This window comes from Chiloscyllium punctatum, chromosome 2, assembly GCF_047496795.1.
Source record: "Chiloscyllium punctatum isolate Juve2018m chromosome 2, sChiPun1.3, whole genome shotgun sequence".
NCBI classification, from domain to species: domain Eukaryota; kingdom Metazoa; phylum Chordata; class Chondrichthyes; order Orectolobiformes; family Hemiscylliidae; genus Chiloscyllium; species Chiloscyllium punctatum.
Window position 1 is genome coordinate 62,938,683 of NC_092740.1, and position 27,579 is coordinate 62,966,261.

At 39.2% G+C, this 27,579-nt stretch overlaps 1 protein-coding gene across 5 annotated transcripts in view; it reads left to right on the forward strand.

Moving 5' to 3' along the window:
• Positions 1–27,579, forward strand: part of LOC140484720 (uncharacterized) — a 144,784-nt gene that overhangs the window by 98,150 nt on the left and 19,055 nt on the right. For 4 of the 5 annotated variants that reach the window (XM_072583484.1, XM_072583513.1, XM_072583522.1 and 1 more), the window contains 3 exons: positions 11,463–11,693; positions 24,402–24,560; positions 26,225–26,372. In XM_072583484.1, the coding sequence (XP_072439585.1) occupies positions 11,463–11,693; positions 24,402–24,560; positions 26,225–26,372 (538 nt within the window). The remainder of the gene's footprint in view (positions 1–11,462; positions 11,694–24,401; positions 24,561–26,224; positions 26,373–27,579) is intronic. The other variant, XM_072583494.1, reaches the window with a different exon arrangement.

Sequence of the window (27,579 nt, forward strand, 5' to 3'; positions counted from 1 at the left end):
AGTTTTCATAGATTGAACTTTTGAGTACACTATTTCAACCTGTATCTTGACTATCCAGTTGTAAATTATTCCCAAGTTAAATTATTTATGAAGTGCACTCTATCATGTCATACACCTGCTTATTGACTAAATATAACAGATGTTCAAGTTCAGCTCTAGATACTCGAAGTGTTTCCAATGCAGTCCAAAAATAATATATTGTGCTTTAAAGTGTTCCATGTTTCATATCATTATCCAGAAAGCTCAGGGGTTTTTTCCCACAATGCGACAGATTTTCTTAATTTAGCATCATTGGAGAGAGTGAAGCATTTTAAAATATAGTAGAACATTGCTACTCACAATTGCATGATAGATTTTAAAAATTCTGCCAGTTTTTAATGTAATTTGCTACCAACAGCTGGAACATTCTGCCCATCCTTTGTGTAAAGAACTTATCTCTTTTTTACTAGAAAAGACTTCTGACCATGTTCAGTCTTTGCGTTCACTCCACCAGATTCCAATTAGTCTGCAGCTAAGTAAAACAAAATACCTTGGGGAATGGTCACGCACCTAGTTTAGCTGTGGACAGCTGTTCCTCCCTAACACAGCAGCATAAAATGGTGGTTTGCAGTGAAAAAAAAGTAGTTTGAATATTTTAGTGCATCTAAAGTCATATTATGCATTAATATTAATATATAAATTAAATTCCTAATTTTTGTGCTGCAATAATATGAGCTAAAGATCAGCCTTTGATTCCAAACCAGCCCCAGTCTGTAAATGTTAATATGTATTTACATTGACAATAAATTACATTCTATCAGTGGTTACCCTGGCATTTTAATTGACAATTGCAGTTTAAAATTTTGTAAATGTCATGTTAGCTTTCAAATGATTATTAACTTGATCATGATAATTTTATTTGTGGAATGTTCCAATGGTAACTATTTATAATGATAAAATTAGAGAAGCAATGCAAGAATTACCTTTGTTAAACATAGTACTCTCTGAGTTAGAAGCAAGAAAGGCCTCTTAGCTCTTTAAATTTGCTCCACAATTCAATAAAATCATAGCAGATCTGTTTGTGGTCTCAGCTCAAATTTCCTGTCTATTCCTTATAATCCATGACTTCCTTGTCAATCAAAAGTCTCCCTAAAATACCTGGAATAAATTTAAATACCCGTTGTCTACTACCTTCCATCTTCCTACAACCTTTTGAGAAAAAATAATTTTCCTCTTTTCTATCTTAAGACATCTCACTCTTAAGACTCCACCACAAGGGGAAATATCTTCCAGCTATCCACCTGACATAGATTCTCAGTATCTTCTATGTTTCAATAAGGTCACCTCTTATTCTTCTAATTCCAAAGACTAGGGGCCTAACCTATTCAATCTTTCTTCATCCCAGGAATAAGTCTTGTGAACCTTATTCGAACTATCTTTTAAAACAGTTGTATCTTTTTTTTCAAATAAGGAGACCGAAATTGTGCACAATTAGTATGTTAATGTATCACAGAATGAAGCAGTTGAATGTAAATATTTCTGACCATTTTGTGGTAATGGCTATCCAAAGCACAGAAGATCACCTTGCTCACCCAACTGGTAATTGCAATTGACAGAAGCCTGTGGATAGGTTGAATACCTACCTGCCCAGGTGAAAATGGTTAAAATATCTGAAAAGATGGAATATAAAATTGAAATATTGTGATAGTTCAATGAAAACTTGTGTTCAGAAAGAATTTTTAGTCATTGTAGTTTTCTTTGGGTTTGAATAATTTGTTACTCTTGTGTATTTTCTATGTTATTTGCAAATTATGACATTGCAAGTGAGTAGACCTTTTAGCTCTGGTTGCTTAATTTATTATGAAAAAAGTGGCTGAGAAACTTTTTTTCACTTTTGTAAAATCTTGTTTTAAGTCCTTGTGAGTTCATATATTTATTGATGAAGTCAATTTTATATTTAGATCATAAATTGCTTATTGATTGTTGTTTCATTCTGAAACTGAGGAAATGCCATTAGTATTGAACCCATTCGCAGATACTGCCAAAAGATAGCCCAAGTACAGCAATTCATCCATATACAGGCAACAAGGTGTTTCCAACCAAAATGTCTGAGCAGTTAACACCTCAACCAGTTACAATTGCTTAAGTTTGAAAAATTCAAGACATACTATAATAATAGATGTGACCTTCTGTCTTGTTAAGTATAAAACAAGGTGGGAGAATAATAACTCTTACTAGCTGAACATGTGTAATAATGCAGAAATTATTTGTATTCATTAATAGGACATGAATATCACGAGCTGGCCACCATTTATTGCCTGTTCGTAACTAGTGATAAATTTAAAATTATTTTATCTTACGTTTGCTGTTAATTATTTTCATTGAAAATGTCAATGACCAAGTTTTATAATAGAAACTGCATTTGCAAATTTGTTACCCTGTAAATATACCTACCTCCCAGTACAGGAGCTAAAACGCTTCCATTGCAGAGCTATGTAATTACAGCATGACAACTTACTTGGGCAGTGTCCACAATATATGTGAGCAAAGGAATTTGTACTGGAAGTATAAAGAATGCATGGCCAGGACTTTTGTTCATAGGCCAAGACCAAAGTTCATGTTTCTTACAAGGCTTCAAACCTGCATAGCTTGAGATTTATATTCCTGTTGTGGTCATTGTTGGATTGATCAATTTGCAGACAGAGGACTTGCCACACAATTAAGGTTGGTTGGCAGCACCCAACATCTGAGGGTTGGTAGGAAGCTAATCAGCAGTAACTAGCCAGCCCTTATTTAACAGCATCTTTCAAACCTATGATCTCTACCACCTAGAAGAATAAAGCCAGGAGATGCATAGGAACAGCACTGCCTGCAATTTTCCTCCAGGCCATGCAGCATCCAGACTAGGAACTATGTTTGTGTCTTCACTGTTTCTGGGTCAAAGAAGCTGGAACTCACTTCCTAATAGCAATGTGGGTGTCCCTCCACTACAGCAGTTCAAAAGGCAGCTGACCATCACCATCTCCAGGCAATTAGAGATAGGCAGTATATGTTGTCTTATTCATCCCATGAATGAATAATTTCAAAAGTCAAAGATTAATGGCCCCACTGCCAAAAGTGAGTGGTGCTGAGCTATTTAAAAAGGACCTAAGAAATTTCCATGCCTGATCACTGCCCACAAATCGGATAAGTAAGGCTAGGAAAGTAGAGATAAGTGTAGAGCCCCTACAGTTCAGACCACTGCTGCATTTATGGATATTTTTTAGAATGGACGCTTCCAAACAGATTGGAGCCACCTAATATGCCAGGCATCCCATGCACCAGCTTGAAAATCCGGTTGTCTTTGGGAGGATGCATACAAATTGGCGGATTACTATTGGAAACATCAGTTCAACTTCTGCAGAACACTGTGATGGGAACATACTATGGGGCTAGATTGGCAAGATTTTTTCCCCTAACTTTGAGGTCCTACTATCACCAATCCCACAGATATGGGTCATTGAAAATGCAGCTGGAAAGTTGCTGCAATAAATCTACACCTTCCCACCAGTGATGAAGCTGAAGAACAGAAACCTTGTAGAGAAATGTCTGTGTTCCAATCAAATCTAATTATTGGCTTTCAAAATTGATCAAATATTGTGATTTAGCTATAACCCATAATATCAAAGTACTATATAAAAATACATGCAGAATTTTTTGTTTTAAAATAGAACTTCTTCTACATGCTCTGATCCAACTATTCTGTGCCTTCTAACAATTCAATTAAAGGTTATGCTTGTCTCACTATGGTCATTGACATGGAACAATCATGATTATTGTGAACAAATTTCACCATGAACCATATGTTGGCGTACAGGAACATACTTCAGGGATATGCTCCCTGGGATTGACGCCCATTTTATAACTTAAAACATTCTGTAACCAGTAAGAACAGATGTTGAGGTCATTAAGTTCCCGCATCCCTCTTTGACACATTCAACAAATGACAGCAGTTAGTTTCCTCCAAAGAGAAGGAGAAAGGGAGCAGAGCCAACCATGATTGATGCAAAGACAAAGCCCTCTCCTTTATCATTAATCAAAGCAGACTTAACAGAACTTTCAATTTTAGAATTTCAAATTAAACTAGTAATTTTTGTATTAATGCAAACGAAAAGTATTAATAATGTATTTCATATTTTAACAGTATTTTTGAAGATGTGGCTTGTAATTCTATTGCTAGTTCACAGTTTCTGTCATCTTAAAGTGAATTTTGTGAACAGCATTAACTTTCTGGTGACCAGTAATGTTGATAGACTTGTGGTATAAAAAAGTGTAATTATATGAATCTTCATGCTAAATTATGAGGTTACAGTTTATTTAGCGAGCATTATTACAAATTAAACATTTTTAGCTAACATTTTAAAAATGAAGGCCTTTTATTTCTGTCAACAGCTACTTTTGGATTTTGTTGAGTAATGAAATATTAATGAAAAGTGAAGATATATTAAAGAAAAGAATATATTAAAGAAAATACATTAAAGATTGATAAAACCATTTGGATTTAATACTTGCATATTCTTCTGACACAAACTCACAGTCTTTACAACAAAATAGTTATTTGCAACTATGTTTCTTTATTAACTGAAAGTAAATAGATAAAGTAGCTGGCTCTATCTCTACATTCCTGTCTGATTTCCATTGCTCCAGCATCATCAAAATATGTGAGGATGGATTTTCTGAAATTTTGCTGCCAGCCAGGAATCTTGGCTGCCAGCTGCTCAAATTGGGGAAGTGAAGTGCAACTTGCCTGTGATTTTCAATGTTCATGGCTGGCAGGTAAGGTTCCTTCCTGACAGCACCAACCAGAAAAATTACTGACTGTGCCACATTTGAAAGCATTCAGCCTTTCTGGGCACTGAGACACAGAGTAATATCTCTCTGCATAAAGCTTTATAAGATCATGGTAGTGATACAAAAGCATTTAATATAAAAAGAGGATATATAATAAATAAGCTTATCAAAGAGTATATAATCAGGACAGTTTGCACTTTAAAACAATCTTGAGGAGAGATAAATGCATTATCTTTCACAATTAATAATTAGCTTGAAAATATCTAACACTTTACCTATTTTTAATAAGGATGATAGATAAGTCCAGAGAACCACCTAATGTAATAGATGTAATTTATTTAGGTAGATCATAGAGGTATACAGCATGGAAACAAACTCTTCAGTCCATGTTGTCCATGACAACCCAATCTAGTCCCACTTGTCAGTCCCCAGCCCAATATCCCTCCAAAACCTTTCTATTCATATACCCATCCAAATACCTTTAACTGTTGCAGTTGTACCAGCCTCCACCACTTCCTCTGGCAGCTCATTCCATACACATACCACCCTCTGCATGAAAAGGTTTCCCCTTAGGTCTCTTTTATATCTTTCCCCTCTCACCCTAAACCTATACCCTCTAGTTCTGAACTCCCCCACTGCAGAAAGAGACTTTGTCTATTTATCCTATCCATGCCCCTCATGATTTTATAAACTTCTATAATGTCACCCCTCAGCCTCCAATGCTCCAGGGAAAACAGCCCCAGCGTATTCAGCCTCTCCCTATAGCTCAAATCCTCCTACCCTGGCAACATCCTTGTAAATCTTTTCTGAACCCTTTGAAGTTTCACAACGTCCTTCCGATAGGAAGGAGACCGGAATTGCACGCAATATTCCAAAAGTGACCGAACCAATGTCCTGTACAGCCGCAATGTGACCTCCCAACTCCTGTACTCAATGTTCTGACCAATAAAGGAAAACATACCAAAAGCCCTCTTCACTATCGTATCTACCTGCGACTCACTTTCAAGGAGCTATGAACCTGCACTGCAAGGTTTCTTTGTTCAGCAACACTCCCTAGGACCTTACCATTAAGTGTATAAGTCCTGCTAAGATTTGTTTTCCCAAAATGCAGCACCTTTCTTTTATCTAAATTAAACTCCATCTGTCACTCCTCAGCCCATTGACCCAGCTGATCAAGATCCTATACTGCTTATGCTCACATCCAAATCGTTTAAATAAGTGACGAAAGGTAGTGGACCCAGCACTGATCCTCGTGGTACTGCACTAGTCACAGGCCTCCAGTCTGAAAAACAACCCTCCACCACCACCCTCTGTCTTCTACCTTTGAGCCAGTTCTGTATGCAAATAGCTACCTTGCTAACCAGTCTCCCATGGGGAACCTTGTTGAATGTCTTACTGAAGGCCATATAAATCATGTCTACTGCTCTGCCCTCATCAATCCTCTTTGTTACTTCTTCAAAAAACTCAATCAAGTTTGTGAGACATGATTTCCCATGCACAAAGCCATGTGACTATCTCTAATCAGTCCTTGCCTTTCCAAATACATGTACATTGTGTCCCTCAGGATTCCCTCTAACAACTTGCCCACAACCAACGTCAGGCTCACCGGTCTATAGTTCTCTGGTTAGTTCTTACCACCTTTCATAAATAGTGGCACCACGTTAGCCAACCTCCAGTCTTCCAGCACCTCACCTGTGACTATCGCTGATACAGATATCTCAGCAAGGGGCCCAGCAATCACTTCCCTAGCTTCCCACAGAGTTCTGCGGATTTATCCACTTTTATGAAATTCAAGCACTGTGATATGGATGTTTTTCAAGATGTCACCATCTATTTCCCTACATTCTATGTCTTCTATGTCCTTTTCCATAGTAAAAGCTGATGCAAAATACTCATTTAGTCTCTCCCCATCTTCTGCGGCTCCACACAAAGACTTTTCCATAGTAAAAGCTGATGCAAAATACTCATTTAGTCTCTCCCCATCTTCTGCGACTCCACACAAAGACTGCCTGGCTGATCTTTGAGGGGCTGTATTCTCTCCCCAGTTACCCTTTTGTCCTTAATGTATTTGTAAAAACCCTTTGGATTCTCCTTAACTCTATTTGCCAAAGCTATCTCGTTTCCCCGTTTGCCCTCCTGATTTCCCTCTTAAGTATGCTCCTACTGCCTTTATCCTCTCTAAGGATTCACTTGATCTATCCTGTCTATACCTGACATATGCTCCTTCCTTTTCTTAACCAAACCCTCAATTTCTCTAGTCATCCAGCATTCCCTACACTTAGCAGCCTTTCCTTTAACTTTAACAGGAATTTACTCTCTCTGGACTCGCATTATCTCATTTTTGAAGGCTCCCCAATTTCCAGCCATCCCTTTACCTGCAAACATCTGCCTCCAATCAGCTTTTGAAAGTACTTGTCTAATGCTGTCAAAATTAGCAATCCTCCAATTTAGAACCTCAATTTTTCGATCTGGTCTATTCTTTTCCATCACTATTTTAAAACTAATAGAATTATGATCGCTGACCCAAAGTGCTCCCCCACTGACATCTCAGTCACCTTTCCTGCCTTATCTCCCAAGAGTACATCAAGTTTTCCGCTATTTCTAGTCAGTACAGCCATATACTGAATCAGAAAATTGTCTTGTACAATCTTAACAAATTCCTCTCCATCTAAACCTTTAACTCTATGGCAGTCCCAGTCTATGTTTGGGAAGTTAAAATCTCCTACCATAACCACCCTATTATTCTTACAGATAACTGAGATCTCCTTACAAATTTGTTTCTCAATTTCCCACTGATTATTAGAGTGTCAATAATACAATCCCAATAAGGTGAGCATCCCTGTCTTATTTCTCAGTTCCATCCAAATAACTTTCCTGGATGTATTTCTGGGAATGTCCTCCTCCAGGACAACTGTGATGCTTTCCCTTATCAAAAATGCCACTCCCCCTTCTCTCTTGCCTCCCTTTCTGACATTCCTGTAGCATTTGTATCATAGAACATTAAGCTGCCTGTCCTGTCCAACCCTGAGCCATGTTTCTGTAATTGCTATGATATCCCGGTCCCATATTCTTAACCGTGCCCTGAGTTCATCTGCCTTCCCTGTTAGACCTCTTGCATTGAAATAAATGCAGTTTAATTGATCAGTCCTGTCTTGTTCACTGCTTGTCCCTGCCTGTCCTGACTGTTTGAGTCACTTCTTTTCTCAACTGTACCAGTCTCAGATTGATCTCTCTTTCCTCACTATTCCGTCCCACCTCCCCCCCACCCCCCGACAACTTTACTAGTTTAAATCCTCCCGTGCACTTCTAGCAAATCTCCCTGCCAGCATATTAGTCCCCTTCCAAATTAGGTGCAATCTGTCCTTCTTGTACAGGTTGTTTCTACCCGAAAATAAATTCCAATGATCCAAAAATGTAAATCCTTCTCCCATACACCAGTTCCTCAGCCATGCATTCATCTGCTCTATCCTCCTATTCCTACTCTCACTAGCTCGTAATCCCAGGAGTAATCCAGAAATTACTACTCTCGAGGACCTCCTTTTTAAATTCCTGCCTAACTCTCTATATTCTCCCTTCAGAATCTTATCCTTTTCCCTTCCTATGTCATTGTTTCCAATGTGTACAATGACCTTCTGCTGGCCCCTGTCCCCCTTGAGAACATTCTGCACCTTCTGTGAGACATCCTTGATCCTGGCACCAGGAAGGCAACCCACCATTATGATTTATCGCTGTTGAATACAGAAACATCAGTCTGTGCCTCAGACTAGACAGTCACCTAACACAATCGATCTTTTGGAACCCGATGTACCCCTCATTGCATTAGAGCCAGTCTCGATACCAGAAACTTGGCTCTTTCTGCTACATTCCCCTGATAATCCATTACTCCCTACATTTTCCAAAGCAGTGTACTTGTTTGAAATGGGGATAGCCACTACCTGCCTACCTCTCTTACCTTTCCTGGAGTTAACCCATCTATGTGATTATATTTGCTACTTTTCTCCATTGCTATAACTGCCATTCATCACACCCCCTTGTTCTTGTGAATTCCTCATTGCCTCTAACTGTCACTCCAACTGGTCCATTCGATCTGATGGGATTCGCAACCAACGGCATTTATTTCAGATATAATCCTCAGTCACACATAAACTCTCCCTAAACTCCCATATCTGACATGAACAGCTTGTGACTCTTTTCAGTTGAAAAGACAAAGCTGAGGGGGAGACCTAATAGAGGTCTTCAAAATAAGAAGAGATTTTTATATAGTTACAAAGTGTTTCCACTTGTAATAATAGTATGAACCGTACACCATTAACAGAAGTCACAAATAAATCAGAGGAATTTTAAAAGGAACGTCTTTCCTAGTAAATGATGGCAATGTATAATTCACTGCCACAGGGAATGGTTGAGATGAATAAGAAAATCCAGATAAACTTAAGAAAGGGAAGGGAAATGAGGGTTTAATCATTGGAATTGCATGAGAAAGGATGGTAAGGCTTGAGTGGAGCACAAATGCAAGCATGGACTGTTGGGCTAAATGGCCTGTTTCTTTATTTCATTTGCTATGTAGCAGTGGCAATTATCCAATGACATGCTTTTTATCAGATCTTTTAGCTTATACATCTGGTTAAAATGATTATGTCAATAGCATATATTAGCATAATTTCTTCGCATGATCTCATAAAAAATATTTCTTCAGTGGTGAACCTTATGAGTATCACTACAAAGCAAACCATTGGTGTTAAATTCATCAATATGTTTTCCAGTTTATGTTTACACAAAGTTCTTAATTTAAGAAAAAAAACTATTTTGCTGCAGAATACTTCATATATATTTGTTGTCCATCCCTAGCATGACTTGCAATTCCAAGAGAGAATTTTTTCAGATTAATACAAAGGTAAACTAAAACATGTAAATGTGTATAGGATTTATAGAACAATATACTATAGATCATTGTGTGCGTTGCCATCCATATTGTCTAAATATGTGGGTTCTTTTGAGGCTTACATGGTATATATATATGAGGGCAGCTACGTTTTGATCTGACGGGAAGAGTCTTGTTAAGGAAACAGCACTAAAATCAAAACCCATCTTCATTTACTTTAAAATCCAAGTCCCTGAGATATTGGAGAATGCTGGCCAAAGTGGAAGCCCAGAGAAGCAAGTGGCAAGCTAAAACTGCCATGTACCTGCTCAAACTTTCATGTCAGGGGTTGTCATCTTCTAGTTTCTCTGAATTGCTGGGCGAAATAGGAAGCTCCATGTAAATGAGATTAGATTATGACATGTTAATATATGTAAATAGTCTTCTTGCTACGCAATAACAAAATTCTCATCTTGTCAGTAAAACCTTGATTGGAAAATTGGACATTTCAGACATCAGGGATATCATTTTCCGATCTTGCCATATCCATGGAATCCACAGAATCGCTGCAGTGTGGAAACAGGCCATTTGGCCCCATAAGTCCACACCAACTCTCCGAAGAGCATACCTCATCTCATCCCCGTAACCCTGCATTTCCCCATGCCTAACTTACCTAACCTACTCCTCCCTGAATATTATGGGTAATTTAGCATGGCCAATCTGCCTAACTTCCACATCTTTGGACTGTAGGAGGAAACTGGAGCCCCCGCTGGAAACCCATGCAGTCACAGGGAGAACGTGCAAACTCCACAAAGACAGTAGTCCAAGGGTGGAATCATATTTTCCCAACTGACTCACCAATGCTCATGTTGTTCAGGAGAAGGGAAGATTCTGTCCAGTATCTCCATTCAAGCAGCTCAGTTTTGTTTTGCAAATGGAACATTGTTACTGCCATTGTCAGTGACATTTGCTTTGAAAGGATTCTTTTGAAATATATGTCTAGTCAATAATACTATACTGTAAATTAAAACATGATGCATGTTTGCAACAATATTGTTCTACTTTACTAGCCATATTGATAATAAATTGACACTACATGTAACATCTCTCGATGGTTTATTCCCATTGGTTTTAAACTACAGCATCTGACTGATAATTAAGTTTTGGTAGATTAATGTGGAAGGATTGTTGATGGGTGGCTCAGAGAATTCATTATTACTCGTGTTTCTGGGATCTTTAAAAATTATTCAGCAAAGTGTTCACTGGTGAGGATTCAGAACTGCAGAAGACTATACATTCTTTAAAGTGTCTCTTCTGTTAATTTAATTTTTTCTGACAATTGTTCAATTTAGTTGAATGAAAAACTTGTGGCCCTGACATTTTTGCTTTATAAATTCACTTGCTTATTCATTTAAAGTATTAGCATGACCACTGACCAAATTATTGTAATGAACATCTTTCCCATAGGTGTTTACTTTTGCCAAAAGAAAGTGCCAGATTTGCAAAGTAAACCACTCAGCATCTCATGAATTGTACATGCCTAAACATTTATTTGTTCAGTCCACAACTACTGTCTGAACAGTTGTGTTTCAAACACTTTTTCAGTTCTATTTCATTTTCTACCATATGCAATTTCATATTTATTACTTGTTTTTTTTTATTATAGTTTTGGTTCCCTTTGTTTTCTCTGTAGAACAAACTATCCAGAACCATGTCTATATTCAGCAGTTCTTGTGTTTTGATTTTCAGTAAATTTGATAACATTTTTCTTTTTAATTCCAATGTTTTGTAGTCTGTCTTGGAAACAAAGCTCTGCAAACTGTACAGACATCTGAATGAAATCAAACATACACTGAGCCTTATTCTTGCGCCAGGCCAAGAATCTCACGATCAAGTTTGTCGCATCCTTCCAAGTGTTTTCTATGCTAGGTTGCTAAATCAGGCAATTAGATGCAACCAATCACTGGAAGACTGCTGTGTTGATTTGTTGACCCTCACATTGATTGTGCCTTCTGCCCCTTGGGTGAGTGCATTTGTTTGAATTGCCAACTTTTCTGTACAAAACTTGAGCTATTCTAGGTGTTTCATGGTTGGTTATGATATGAGATGATTTGGAATGTTATGTTGTTCAAAAAAAGGATTTCCATCTCACCTTGACAATGTATTTTCCACATAGATCTCTGAGAAAACATTTTGATGCCATTTGATTGCAACAAGTTTCTGTTGGTCAGTTCACGGGAGTAATTTTTTTCTGAAATTGAATTAAAACCAAAATTACTGTGGAAATTATTAAAGGATGAGTGGCAGGAAGTCTCCTAGTTTTATTGCTTTGTAAAATTGAAGGAGTCAAATTAGAGGCAAAGGATCTTTTCTCAATTGATATGACTAGTTCTATTGTCAAACCTCTCTAACTGTGGTGCCGTATTAATTAGATGCAATACAAGTTCCATCACAATGTACCTCCAAAAAAGTGTTATGATAATGCTGACAAAAGGCTGTCAACTCTTTATTCCATCATCTGATTTTTAATACAAGAAGTTTTCATGGACTAAAATGGTTTTAAAATCACTGGCTTCAGATAGCTGTCATGAACTCTTGAGCACAGATCGAGCCAATTTGTAAAACTGTCAATAAATCGTAGAATTATTACACTGCAGGAGGCTCATTCATCCACACCAGCTCTCTAAGTTTTTTGACCACCTGCCAATCCTCCATTACCTTGCATGTTGTTTTTATTTAAATAATCACCAAATGTCCTCTCAAACACATGAGTTGAACCTGCCTCTACCATAGGTAGAGCGTTCCAGATCCTAACTACTTGCTGCGTGACAATTTTTTTATCACTTCTATTTGCTTCTTTTACAAAACACTTTTAATGTATCCATTGTTTCTTGATCGTCTTATGAGTCGAACAGGTTCCCCTACTTTATCCAGATTCTTCCTGATTTTGAAAGCTTCCATTGCATCTCTTATTGGCTTTCTCCTTTCCAAGGAAAATGAATAAATGAGATAAAACCCAGTCTGAACTGAAATCAATATGTCTTCAAAATGACTGAACCAGTCACTTATATCTGTGTCAAACAAACACAGAGAATGCTGGAGAAACTCAGCAAGTCTGGTAGCATCTGTCGAGTGAGAAAGAGAGTTAACATTTTGAGTCCAATATAACTTTTTTTAGAACTGGTTCTCTTTCCACAAATGCTGCCTGAAGTGAGGTTTCTCCAGTATGCTCACTGTTTGTTTCAGATTTCTAACATATATAGTATTTTACCTTTACTCAGGCAAATACATCCGGTTTGACTTGCATCTTTGTGGGAGTTTCACTGGTGGAATAAAAGTTACCTGCAGATAATGTAGCCTTTAAAAAAAGCCAGACATGACAATTCACAAATAAACTTAATTCTAAGTAAATACTTTGGGACAAAGGAGGGAGAAGGATGATACATTCATAACAGCAAAATTGAAAGGTTTGTACTTTCCCTCTCTTTCTCTCTCTATCCCCCTGTTTTATTCTCAGCAAGTCTGAGAAATGTTTATTAATGGAGAAGTCTTAAGATATCTACAAATTTTGGTACCATGGAGGATGTAAGTCATCAATTAAACAAGTATAGTCTCATGTTAAACCTAACCCATCAGGAACTCTAAGGACTTGTAAATTGCATATTCTTCAACCTCCTTTTTGTCCTAAATGTACTCTCATTTATAAATTTATGTCTTTATTTGTGTGTATGGGAGTGCCACAGTTTATTATTTTTGGGGGAATGGTAGTTCGTAAAATTCCTGTTCATTTCAATCAAGAAAACCTTGTAATTTTTAACAATAGAACTACATTTTAATTAAAGTGTGATATAGCTGTATGCTAAAAATAATTTTAAAATCCTTGTTCCAGACAACTGGAAGGGTTTAAAATAAAGGAAAAGTTAGAGTCTGGGTTTGTTCCCACAGGTGAACAAAAGAACTGTAGTAGTTAAAATAAAGAGTTCCTTCAAACACTGTTCAGAAAATGTTGCAAAATAGTTCTCTCAAATCTACATTATTAGACTTGGCAATACTTCAATTTTTATACATTTATTTTTTCCAGCTCTATTAAAAAAAATGTCCTTGGAGTAATTAAAAGAGGTAGTGAGGCATATGGTGTGGAGTTCCACTTGAAAGGTAGAGAAATAGAAATTGCAGAATGGCTGATGAAATATCGAGGGAGAAACTGAGGATAGCGAAACATATAAATTAACATTGGAACAGCTGAGATTAGAGCTGAAAATGTGTTGCTGGAAAAGCGCAGAAGGTCAGGCAGAATCCAAGGAGCAGGAGAATCAACGTTTCAGGCACGACCCCTTCAGGAATGAGGAAAGTGTGTCCAGCAGGCTAAGATAAAAGGTAGGGAGGAGGGACTTTGGGGCGAGGTGTTGGAAATGTGATAGGTGGAAGGAGGTCAAGGTGAGGGTGATAGGCAGGAGTGGGGGTGGGGGCAGAGAGGATAAGAAGAAGATTGCAGGTTAGGAAGGTGGTGCTGAGTTCGAGGGTTGGGACTGAGACAAGGTGGGGGGAGGGGAAATGAGGAAACTGGAGAAATCTGAGTTCATCCCGTGTAGTTGGAGGGTTCCTAGGCAGAAGATGAGGTGCTCTTCCTCCAACCGTCATGTTGCTATGGTCTGGCGATGGAGGAGTCCAAGGACCTGCATGTCCTTGGTTGAGTGGGAGGAGGAGTTGAAGTGTTGAGCCATGGGGTAGTTGGGTTAGTTGGTCCGGGTGTCCCAGAGGTGTTCTCTGAAACGTTCCGCAAGTAGGCGGCCTGTCTCCCCAACATAGAGGAGGCCACATCGGGTGCAGCGGATGCAGTAAATGATGTGTGTGGAGGTGCAGGTGAATTTGTGGCGGATATGGAAGGATCCCTTGGGGCCTTGGAGGGAAGTAAAGGGGGAGGTGTGGGCGCAAGTTTTGCATTTCTTGCAGTTTCAGGGGAAGGTGCCGGGAGTGGAGGTTGGGTTGTTGGGGGGTGTGGACCTGACAAGGGAGTCTTTTCAGATCGCTGATAGGGGAGGGAGGGAAATATATCCCTGGTGGTGGGGTCCATTTGGAGGTGGCGGAAATGACGATGGATGATACGATGTATCTGGAGGTTGGTGGGGTGGTAGATGAGGCCCAGTGGGGTTCTGTCCTGGTGGCGATTGGAGGGGCGGGGCTCAAGGGCAGAGGAGCGGCAAGTGGAGGAGATGCAGTGGAGGGCATCATCGATCACGTCTGGGGGGAAATTGTGGTCTTTGAAGAAGGAGGCCATCTGGGTTGTACGGTATTGGAACTGGTCCTCCTGGGAGCAGATGCAGCGGAGACGAAAGAATTGGGAATATGGGATGGCATTTTTACAGGGGGCAGGGTGGGAGGAGGTGTAGTCTAGGTAGCTGTGGGAGTCGGTCGGTTTATAGTAAATGTCCGTATTGATTCGGCCGCCCGAGATAGAAATGGAAAGGTCTAGGAAGGGGAGGGAGGATTCTGAGACAGTCCAGGTGAATTTGAGGTCAGGGTGGAAGGTGTTGTTAAAGTGGATGAACTGTTCAACCTCCTCATGGGAGCACGAGGCAGCGCCGATACAATCATCGATGTAGTGGAGGAAAAGGTGGGGGGGGTGGTGCCAGTGTAGCTGCGAAAGATTAGGACAGCTGAGATTAGGACAGGAATTCCAACATAAACAGGGAGAGAATTGCATATTTAGAAAAAAAGAGAGTGGAAGGAGGGGCACAAAAGAGAAAGAGGATTAAGAGGCAGGGATTAAGAGAGAAAATACCTGGGAAGTGAAAGGGAAAGAGAAAAGGAATTTAAGTTAAGTTATCTTGAACTCAGAAGGGAGAATCCTAATGAAGGTGGCTGTGGTGAAGGAACCATACCTATGGGGTGTGCATTCATTTGCTGTATGACATGTCGACCACAGCAGCTAGTGAAATTTAGGTTTAATTAATAAATAAAATCTGAATATGAAAGCCAGTGTTCTGTCATGGTGACCATGGAACGATCATCAATTGTTATAAAACTCATCTGTTTCACTAATGTTCTTTATGGAAAGGAATCTTCCATCCTTAACTTAGCTGGTTTACACATGACTACATATGTAGTTGGCTCTGAACTGTCCTGTGAAGTGGCCTAGCAAACTACTTAGTTCAGAGGCTATAAAAGATGGGTAACAAATGCTGATTAAAATTTATCTTGCGAGTGAACTGGTGTTGTGAGTTGAGTAACAGTGAGGGCAATCCCAAGCTTACCATTGGCAGGGATAAATATTTTGTTGAGAACGGATTTGCCTGGCAGTAAGCAATCTCTCTCAAATAGTAAAGAACACTCCAGAGGGAGTGGAAAAAATGCCAGCAGCGAGTGGCAGATAGGCCATGAATCAAAATAGATTCGCTGGAGGCAGAAATATTTGTGAGCATTGTAGTGGCATAAGAAGAGTAATTAAACCAGTAATAAGCTGCTCAAAGACCAGGAACTGAAAGAGTTTCAGAAATCTCCAGGGCCAATAAAATCTTTAAGGTTTGGAGTGACTCCAAGAAGAATCACTTGAATTAAACAGTTAAAGACAGTCCAGCAGTAATAGAATGGCTCAGATCAGAAACCAGAGGAGTTAAAAAAGCCTGAGTTATGGCAATAGCTATAAAAGAAGACAAGTAAGGGTCAAGGAAGGTGATAAAAGGTGAAAGGACGGCACCTGGAAAACAGATCCCTTCTTGATGAAGTAACAGGTTGTGGGCGGGGCAAATGAATTCTCAGACACACCGAGAGAATGTGAAGTTGAGGCCTCAATTGTGCTGCAGGAGTACATCCAATTAATCATAGTAGTCCTGTTGAAAAAGTGGAACAGGCTAGAGAAGCAAAGTTATCCCATACAGGCACCACTGGCAGAGATCATCAGGGGAATACCAGTGAGGTGAAGACGGAGTTACCCACTTGCAGATCAAAGGAACAAAACTAAGTTTCAAACCCCATCCAGTCTAATTAGATTGATATAAAGTTCAAAGAGAGCAAGGTGTAATATGAAAGTCTTGGAACATAAATGTCAGATTACACCCTCTGACGTTCTAGAAATTAACTTTGTAGAAATGCAAGGATCATAGAACTGGATAGTAGAGAATTAAAACTCAGAAAGGTGATGTGGCCCAAGGAACAAATCCAGCTGCCATTCCCAAAGTAGGTTTTGAACCAAGTTAAAAAGAAGAGAGTGAATGCAGAATGCATATGTGATGTTGTAGTTTTTGTATTTTCATTTCATACAGACCTTATAATGGACTGTTCATTATAAACAAAAAGAAGACTAATTGTTTGCCTCCCTTCCTCATGGTGAGGAAGTATATGGTTATGGTTAAATAAAAGACTGTCAATTTTTAATCGGATCTTTAATACCTAGAATCTTTCATGAATTAAAGTAATTTTTTTTTAAAATCACTCACTTAAGATGGCCACAACAATCATCTGACAGTCGGTAGAGCACCAGCTCACAAAATTATCCATAAACAAAATGCTGGCGGGTTGAAAAGAGGGGAGCCAATACATCATTCTTCACCTGGTTGTAGCAAGAAAGAATTAACTTGAATTTATTTGGTGCCTTATCAGGTCTTCAAGGCATGGTAAAGCAGTTTGTAGCAATGAAGTTGGAGTTCTATCAATGTTACTAGTAGCATTTAAAGTACTCATACCATTTAGAAATGCATAGATTATATAACATGCAATTCATCCAAGAGTGGGAAATTTTGAATAATTTATTTATAAATTAAATCAAATGCATTAGTGACAGTAACAGAAACTGCTGGAAAAGCACAACAGGTCTGGCAGCATCGATGGAGAGAATTTAGAGTTCTGAGAAATCAGAGGACTGAGTTCTGAGGAAGGGTCAGTTGACCTGATTTCTCTCCACAGATGTTGCCAGACAGCTGAACTTTTCCAGCAATTTCTGTTTTTGCTTTTGATTTACAACATCCACAATTGCTTCCATCTTTACATTAGTGACTGTGAACATATGGAAGCTCCTGGACAACAATGTTCGGAGCTTGATGAATTTCTGATCTGAGTTCATCAGCTGAAATCTGAGTTGCAGAAGTTGTGCTACATCAAGGAATTCACAAGTTACCTGAACACTTTGCTGTGGAGAGTGGTCACACACCTCAGACTAAGTAATTAAAACTTGATCTTTGATCAGGGACAGGAGAGTGTGACTTCACATGAAGCAGGTATAAAGACGTAGAGGTTATAATGAGGGAAACTTAGTCTCTCCAATTGTACAACAGGTATGAGATTCTTGTAAGCTGTGCAGATGAAAGTGGAGACTGCAGGTCAGATGAGCAAACGGACATTGACACCTCCACAGGGACCCATTCAAGAGGAGGAAGGATATAGAAATGAAGTTATGGTGCAGGACAGTATAATTAGGTGGATAGATACTATTCTCTGCAACATTGAGTAGGAGTCCTGAAGGCTGTGTGGCCTGCCCAGTGTCAGGATTCAAGACATCTCATGGGAGCTGGAGAAAAACTTGGAGAGAGAACTAGTAGTCATCGTCCATTCATTAATAAGGCTAGAAAGTATGTTTTACTGAAAGATTTTGGTCAGTTAAGAGCTAAATTAGTAAGCAAAACCTCTAAGATAATAATTCTGGGATTACTACCTGAACAATGGCAAAGTAGCACATGAGAAATAAAGTCAAGGGATTAATTGTGTGTCTGAAAGATTGGTGTGTCTGGAATAGCTTTCAGTTTGTGGGGCACTGATCCAAGCACTAGGGTAAAAGGGAATTGTTCTGGTTAGATATGTTTCACTTTAACCGTGCTGAGCCAGTGTCCTGGTGAACTTAATAACTAGGGCTGTAGATAGGCTTTATGCCTAATTAAAAGAGATGTAAGGTTTAGGAGAGGGGAAACAGAGGCTTGAAAAGCAAGATGATGTGACACCATTACAGGACAGCTATTTGGATGGCAATACCCAGAGTGGGATAGGAAGGGACAGAAAAACATTGTAAAGCAGCATTTTGTAGCTTAAAAGGGAGAAAAATGATAGAAAGGCAAAATTAATGGCTCTTCGCTTGAATGTGTGTCATTGAGGATTCTGGGTCTGTATTCGATTGAGTTTGGAAGGATGAAGGGGAATCTCATTGAAGCTTACTGAATACTGAGAGGCCTGGATAGAGTGGATGTGGAGAAGGTATTTCCACCAGTCAGCAAGACCAGGACCCAAGAGCACGGCCTCAGAATGAAGGGAGGGCTCTTTAGAACTGAGGTGAGGAATTTCTTCATTCAGAGGTTGGTTAGCCTGTGGAACTCATTGCCACAGTGGGCTGTGGAGGCCAAGTCATTGAGTGCATTTAAGACAGAGATAGATATATTCTTAATTGGTAAGGGGATCAAGGGTTACAGGAAGATAGCAGGAAAATGGGGTTGAGAAACACAGTAGCCATGAATGAATAGTAGAGCAAACTCAATGGGCCAATGACCTAACTCTGTTCCTATATCTTATGGTCTTACTCGGAACAAAACTCGGAACAGTGGTTAGCACTGTTGCCTCACAGCGCCAGAGACCCGGGTTCAATTCCCGCCTCAGGTGACTCTCTGTGTGGAGTTTGCACATTCTCCCCATGTCTGTGTGGGTTTCCTCCGGGTGCTCCGGTTTCCTCCCACAATCCAAAAATGTGCAGGTTAGGTGAATTGGCCAGGCCAAATTGCCTGTAGTGTTAGGTGAAGGGGTAAACAGAAAATGCTGGAAACAATGCAGCATCTCTGTTGACACAAATAATATTTCAGATCTGTGCTTTTTCATCAGAACATGATTGATATTCTGTGACCTTCAGCAGGGCTCTCCAGTGGTTATGGCCCAGCCTCTCCACATCGGTACCACCAGTGCTTCCACTGTCTAACTGTCTTTGAGAGTACCTGGCCATTAAGAAATCCCCTCTGTTAAATTTGGCAGATTTGTGATCAAATAAGCAGTTGAAAATTTGTCACAATTTTCTGATAATTTATTGCTAATCAGCAGTTTAAATATGATGCATCAATTAGTTAGGTAACAAAAGGAAATGTAAGAATGCTTTATTGATCCTGAAGCTATTCTGTAAAGTATAGAAGTACAAGAATATACTCCTACATCTAAGATGTCTTGCGGTCTTTTGTGGTTGTCTTTGGTAGCAACAGACTATGTTCTTCCCTCAGACTGATGTAGGGGAACTCCTGGTCTTCCATCAAGAAGATGGTGACATGTTCCCCTGGATCCTCCTGTAACCATCTGTCCCTATCTACCCATGTTGATAAACTTTATTTTGGGGGCTAGACATTTGCGTTTTATCAGTCATTGTCTAATGCCTCTCAGCGAGTGACCATGGGCAGCTGTTCAGGATGCCAGGACAGCCACCCCTTTTTGAAGGTTAGTTTTCATTATTTCCAAGAACACACTATCTAATGAAAAATGTATTTGCTATCCATACCAACTCACTCAGTATTTACCATGGAAAGAATTCAGAAGGTGTGCTGAGCTTTAGTGAAATTATGTCCTGAGTGTCTATTGCACACTTTATTTTTAACTTTCACCATTCATAAAACTTAACTAATATATTTAAATTTATACGATTGCTTAATTCCTTTTAAAAGCAGACATTATAGTTATCTTTTATGAAAACACACTTTCGTGCTGTTAGCACTATATCAAAGGCACTATAACTTTGATTTACCAATCAAGCTGAAAACTGACAAGCCAGTCCACTCAAGGGGTAGATTGTAGAACCAGTCATGCAATCAGTAATCCTATGATAATAACCCTCAGCTTGTGTTAATAAGCAACTGGAATTGCAAACACTGTCTTTATTTATAACTGCAGATGTTTTCTTTAAAATTTAAAGGGCAAGAGATATAAATGCCTCAACTGTTCCACAGGACTTATTCACTTTTTATGCACATTAATTTCTATCAAGGATATGTTTTGGACATCCTGCTAAAATTTATATCTGTTTGAATCTCTTTTCAATGTACAGCTGCCTCTGTGAATCACGTACGTGTAAAGTGCAACACACCCAGTCACCCCAGTGAAAATAATGGGTTCTAAGTTCAATTTTGTGTGTGTGTGTGGTGGGGGGGGGGGGGGGGGGGGTTAAAATAGTGGAATTTGTGGAATTGGGACTTTGTTACCTGTTCACTGAGTTTGAGAACCCTTCCATTCCTGTGGAAATTCAGATCCTAGTAACTTAAGGAGGCTGTATCAAACATACTGTCATGAAAAAAAAATCAGCTGTTGCTTCCTTTGTTTCACTGGTAGCGCAGCTGAGTCCTTTTTTTTCAATTCAGAGACGCTTATTAGTCAAAATTTAATAACAACTGGACAATCAAGAAATACACTGTCATGCTGCTTGACAAGTGAGACCCTCCAATCAACAAACAAAAGCTTGGCATATTATAGGAAGGCTTCTGCTATTTAATTTTAATGCAAAAAATCCTTTAAAATTTTAGGGTGATTTTTTTTATTTTACTTTAGTAAAATTGAAAAGATAATGAATTAAAACAAAGAATTTAAGCCATCCCTGTGTACAGAATGTCTAGCTTAGTAAAAAGAACAACCAGCACATATCTTCAAAGTAGTTGACTTTTCATGGTTTATCATAAATCCAACAGAATATTCTGACACTAACAACAAGGAGTTGTTTTGAATTTTCAAGAACTCAATTAGAGAGTAGTGTGCAAATGATAAATAAAATGCATACCTCATTAAATTTGCTGATCAGTGACTCATTATTTGAGTCAATACCACAGCATCCTTTGTGCCAGTGATAAATTTACTCATGGATTTGAAGGTACATGATTAGATTATATTAATGGCTTGCATCAAGCAGGACTCCAGATAATTTATGTTAGAGAACTTTATCAACATAGTCTCCTTAAATAGGTTTGCTTATAAAAGTGTAAGCTATCTAGTTCCATTTATGGCAACAGAAAAGGAGAAAGTTGAATTAGCAAAATATCTGAGCAGATAGTATTTAACTGTTCAAGATCATTAGGTAAATAAATACAGTTGGCTGGAGATTATCACAGATTCTTGAACTGAGCTTTTGCATCAGAGGAAAGTTGCACCAAAGATATTGATTTAACTAGTTTAGTCAGTGAAACAGACTTTCCTCACAAGGAGAGACATCTTCTGTTCTGTCTGTTTTACTCTATAACGAATAATGGGTTTCTGCCATGGACGTTCATGTGGCTGGACAAGCCAGTTTTCAACCTGCAGATCCTCAGCCACTAAAGCATATTTCCTATTTTCTGTTTTCAATGTAGGACATCCCACATGTGATGGGATCTTGAATTTGGAAATTTCTATCTCTTTTTGCTTTCCATAAGACTGGAGTATTGCAAATATCACAGCATTGGTCAAAACAGGTTGGAAAGATAAGCTCAGTAATCACAGTGAGTTTAACCTCACTGATGTGGAAGTTTCTAGAAACAATTATTCAGTTTTGGATGAGTAGTTACATAGAAAAAGATGAGCTGATTAGTAAGAGCTGGTGTAGACTTCTAAAGGAGAAGTCATGTTTAACTAACTTGACAAAGTTTTTGAAGAGGTGAAGGAAAAGGTCAATGAGAACAATGATGTTAATATGCTGTACATGGCCTTCCAGAAGGTGTTTGATAAAGTGCCAACAATGGATTTGCAAGAAATATTGTAGCTCATAGAACAAAAGAGACAGTAGCAATATTGCTCCAGAATTGGCTGATTCATAGGAAACTAAAAGTAGTGGTGACTGGATATTTTTCTGGCTGGAGGAAGGTTTGCAGTGGAGTTCATCAGAGGTCAATATTGGGTCTCTTGCTTTCCCTGATATGTATTCATGACCAAGATCTTGGTGTGCAGGGAATAATTTCAGAGTTTGCAGGTGCACCTGGAAGCATTGTAAACCTGGAGGAGGTCAGTAAAACTTTAAACGGACATTGACAAGTTGGTAGAGTGGGTAGATAAGTGGCAGATGAAATTCAAAGTGGAGATGTGTGAAGTGATGTATTTTGGAAGACTGTGAACTGACAATGTAAAGTAAGCACTACAATTTGAATAGAAGTGCAAGAGCAGAGGGACCTGTGTTTATATATGTCCAGATCAATGAAGGTAGCAGAATAGGTGGACAGTGCAGTTAATAAAGTAATATCATATTTATTAATGGCAGTAATGAGTACAAGAACAAGGAAGTGGTGCTGAATTTATATTGGAGTCTTGCATAAATTCTTGGAGTCACACTATAAGGAGGTTATGGTGGTTTACAAGAATGGTTCCAGGGACGAGAAACTTCAGTTATAAGGATAAATTGAAGAAGTTGGACTGTGCACCTTGGAGAGAAGAAAGCTGAGAGGCAATCTGATAGTTGTTTTCAAAATCATGAGAATGTTGGATAGTATAGATAAGGAGAAACTGTTCCTGTTCATAAAAAGTTTTTAAGTATGAAGGCACAATTTTGAAATGATTTGCGAAAGAAGGAAATCGATGTGCGAAGAATCTTTTTCACAACTCGTCAAGTCTGGAATGCACTGCTTGGAATTATGGTGGAGGTAGGTTCAATTGAATCATAAAAGATGGCTTTAGATGATTATTTAAATGGAAACAATTTACAAAGGTGTGGCAAATCCAAGAAAATGGTATTAAATCATGGAGTTCATTTGAAGAGCTAGTACACACATGACAGACCAAATGGCCTCCAACACCAAAACACTTCTGTGATTCTTCCATTCTCTGCCACTGCTCTGCGAAGTAGTGTCCTTGTCCATCCTTAGAACTTCGGCCATTTGAGTGTTGAGAAATCAGGACCTGGCCAGGCAGTTTCCCGTGCATTATCGGTTTGCTGAATGTTATAGAGCTGCAAGAAAAAAAACACTAGTGTTTGACTCCTACTCCTCATGTTGAATCTGAAGTATGTAGTGAAAGCATTGCTGATGGTTCAAAGCCTGGGAAGGTGTTCTACGCCCAACAGATAGGCAGGCAATTAGGCTCATTAAACTTATGAATAAAATTAAGGAGGTCGACCGAATTGTCAAGTTGTCTCTAGTTTCCCAATTTGATGATCTGATAAACTCACTGGAATTGGGCACTCAATGATAGACTGAGTTTCACCACCCCTGACAGGCATTTTGCCTGCCAGTCTGCCCTAGATTGAACTACAGACAAAGGCCACCCTATAGAGGGATTCCCATCTCATGCACCACTCCCTTATTGGTTGCTCAATTTCCTTTTGAGCTTTTAAGTAATATTTTTTAAAAAGTGGCTGTGCAGTGCACCTTCTTGTTAATCAGTCACTAATGTTGGACTAGGAACTTCTCTGAAGGCTTCTGATTAGTTCTACAGCTTCAAGAGTCCAACTGCCACCCTTAATTGCACAGGGAATGTATCTCTATGCCAATTAAGGGGTCACTCATTTGAAAATCTTGACCTTAACCTGTTTCTACTGTTGACTGGTTTGAGACCTGAAGGAAAAGAAAATTCTGACTCCTGTTTCCTGCCTTCGTGGGGAGTACTCATGGGGAGGTCTCTGTATTACTGTATCACATATGGAATAATGATAATGGACTGTTTGCTTAAAAAACTTCTATTTCTGTAGTCGGTGTTTACTATCTGTATGAATTTTATTTTCTGCACAGTACAAAATGTTTTGCCTTCACATATGTTTCGCTGAATATTTGTATAAGTTTTTCTATAAACAAAACACTCTATTCATCATGACTGGCCATATAATCTTTTACAGGCAAAACTAAAACATCCAGTCTGCCAGGAATTCACTGTGGAGAATATGCTTTCAGTACTCCCTCCTTTTCCAAAAGGTCCTACTCAACGACAGGCAAGGAAGGCTGTTGAGGCCTTAGTAAAAGCAGTTAACTACTCGAGGCTAATGACTTTGCAACAGGTAACCAAGTTAAAACTTGTGAGAGAACTTTGTCAGAAATAGATTTACAAATTGCACTGATATATTGTGAATTATATGCATTTCTTAAATGGTGAAAGGTTGGAAAGTTTAGGTTGCAAAGGGAATTGGGTATCATCGCCAGTAAGTCACTGAAGGCTATTATGCAGATCCAATGTACAGGTATAAAAAGCTATTGAAAATGCTAATGGAATGTTAGTCTTTATCACAAGAGGATTGTTATGCAGAGGCATGAAATCTCAGTTTATAAGAGCTTTGTTGGAGTGCATCTGGAAAACTGTGTGCAGTTTTGACCTTCTTATCTCAGGGAAGATATTATTGTCATGGAGGGAATACAACAAAGATTCACCAGACTTGTTCTGGACTGTTCTGTGAGAGATTGGAAAAACCAGGCCTGTAGAAGAATGAGAAGTGATCTCATTGTCAGTCCTTTAAATATTTTACAAGTTTCAGAGTAGATGTTAACCCTGGTTAGAGAGTCTAGAACCTTGAGACACAATTTAAAAATAAGGGAATATCATTTAAGGCTAGGAAGAGGAGAAGTTATTTAACTCAGAGCGTGGCAAATGTTTGGAATTCTCTACGCAGAGGGCTGTGTAAGTTCAGGTTTTGTGTATACTTAGAGTTTGATAAATGATTGATTATCATTGGTGTAAGGGATTATTTGGACAGTGTAACAGCATTGAACTGTAGAATCAGCACTGGTTGTATTAAATAGCAGAGCAACCTCCTCATGTTTATATGTATGCAGCAGGTCACATGGCCTCTTAATCTTCACAATAAATTGAAGACACAGGGTGGGATATTCTTTTCACAGATGTTGGCAAACAGGGAAAATAATTGGGTGGGTTGGTCTTGGAGAGATGCTTGCTCACTTTTTGCAATCTCCCCAGGGGACTTTCTGGACCTGCCACCAATTAAGGCCCGTAAGTAGCCAATTAATGTTCACTCATGAGCCTAAACTCAGCACCTCCATGATTACATGCCTTCCCTGCAGGCAAAAAAGGTGGCCAGTTTCTCAAGCTGGAACCAAATCAAGCTATCTGCCAGATTTGTTGAGGCTCTGCAATTGTTCTAACCGGGGGATAATTGAAGGCGATGGGGTGGCCTCAGAAAGTCAAACTTCCATTCCCTCTCTTTTGATTTCCCCTCTCCCAATGGACCACTACCTATGAAGAGAAGGTATAATATACTTATCTTCTCCCAAATAGAGAGGCTTCAACCAGCAGTTGTTTGAACCCAAGAACTGCAGGCACGGGATGCTAACATAGAGACCTACATAGACTTAGAAGCTTACCAGTGCTCTGCCAGTCAGCTCTTAACAAGCATGATTGCTTGAGTTATCCCATTGGTGACATGTCAGTTGTATCTACCATACCCACCCCCACACTTCAGCTAACATTTGGAAAATTGTGCCCGCAATCACAAAACATAACAACATTATAAGTCTCAAATGTAACACCTTTAACATGAACAATTTATTTAGTATTAGCAAATATGATGCTATTGTAAATAAATTTTAAGTTCTTAAATAGTACATAGACTTTTTAAAGAATTCTGAGTCTTACATTATTTCAGTAGGAACAGAAAATTCTCAAAGCAACCAGTCATTGAAAGTTTCATGTAAATGCTTTTCTGTCTTCCAGGTTAAAGCTCAACAAGTTGAATTGGATTTCCACAATTCCATGTATGATATTCAAATGAAATTCACGGAGGCACTTTTGCAAGCAATTAAGCAGGCATACCATTCTTTTCAAAACAATGTAGCTAAAGTTCTATGTTTACCACTACAGGGTAAGTGTAAGTTTCTATAATGAATGCAATTCACTGAAATTCAGTGCTGATTCATGATGATAAATTGTACAGAATAAGTAGCTACCATAACAATTTCTCTTAACAGCTAAGAAATATGAAACTTAGCATAGCTAAGAAACTTGAAAGTTCCAGACTCCTATCACAATATAAAAAATGAGTTGGAGGTTTGGATTAGGAATTGGCTGGTTGGAAGAAGACAGAGGATAGTAGTTGATGGTAAAGGTTCTTCTTGGAGTGCCGTTACTAGCGGTGTTCCGCAAGGATCTGTTTTGGGACCATTGCTGTTTGTCATTTTTATAAATGACCTGGAGGAGGGGTTAGAAGGTTGGGTGAGCAAGTTTGCGGAGGAGTTGTTGACAGTGAGGAAGGATGTGGCAGGTTACAGCGGGATATAGATAAGCTGCAGAGCTGGGCAGAAAGGTGGCAAATGGAGTTCAATGTAGCTAAGTGTGAGGTGATTCACTTTGGTAAGAGTAACAAAAAGCTGGGGTACTGGGCTAATGGTCGGATACTTGGTAGTGTGGATGAGCAGAGGGATCTTGGTGTCCATGTACACAGATCTTTGAAAGTTGCCACCCAGGTAAATAGTGCGGTGAAGAAGGCATATGGCATACTGGCTTTTATTGGTAGAGGAATTGAGTTCCGGAGTCCTGAGGTCATGTTGCAGTTGTATAAGACTCTGGTGCAGCAGCATCTGGAGTATTGTGTACAGTTTTGGTCGCCATACTATAGGAAGGATGTGGAGGCACTGGAACGGGTGCAGTGGAGGTTTACCAGGATGTTGCCTGGTATGGTAGGAAGATCGTATGAGGAAAGGCTGAGGCACTTGGGGTTGTTTTCATTGGAGAAAAGAAGGTTTAGTGGTGACTTGATAGAGGTGTACAAGATGATTAGGGGTTTGGATAGGGTTGACCGTGAGAACCTTTTTCCACGTATGGAGTCAGTTATTACAAGGGGGCATAGCTTTAAATTAAGGGGTGGTAGGTATAGGACAGATGTTAGGGGTAGGTTCTTTACTCAGCGAGTCGTGAATACCCTGCCAGTAGCAGTGGTGGACTCTCCCTCTTTATGGGCCTTTAAGTGGGCATTGGATAGGCATATGGAGGATAGTGGGCTAGTGTAGGTTAGGTGGGCTTGGATCGGCGCAACATCGAGGGCCAAAGGGCCTGTACTGCGCTGTATTCTT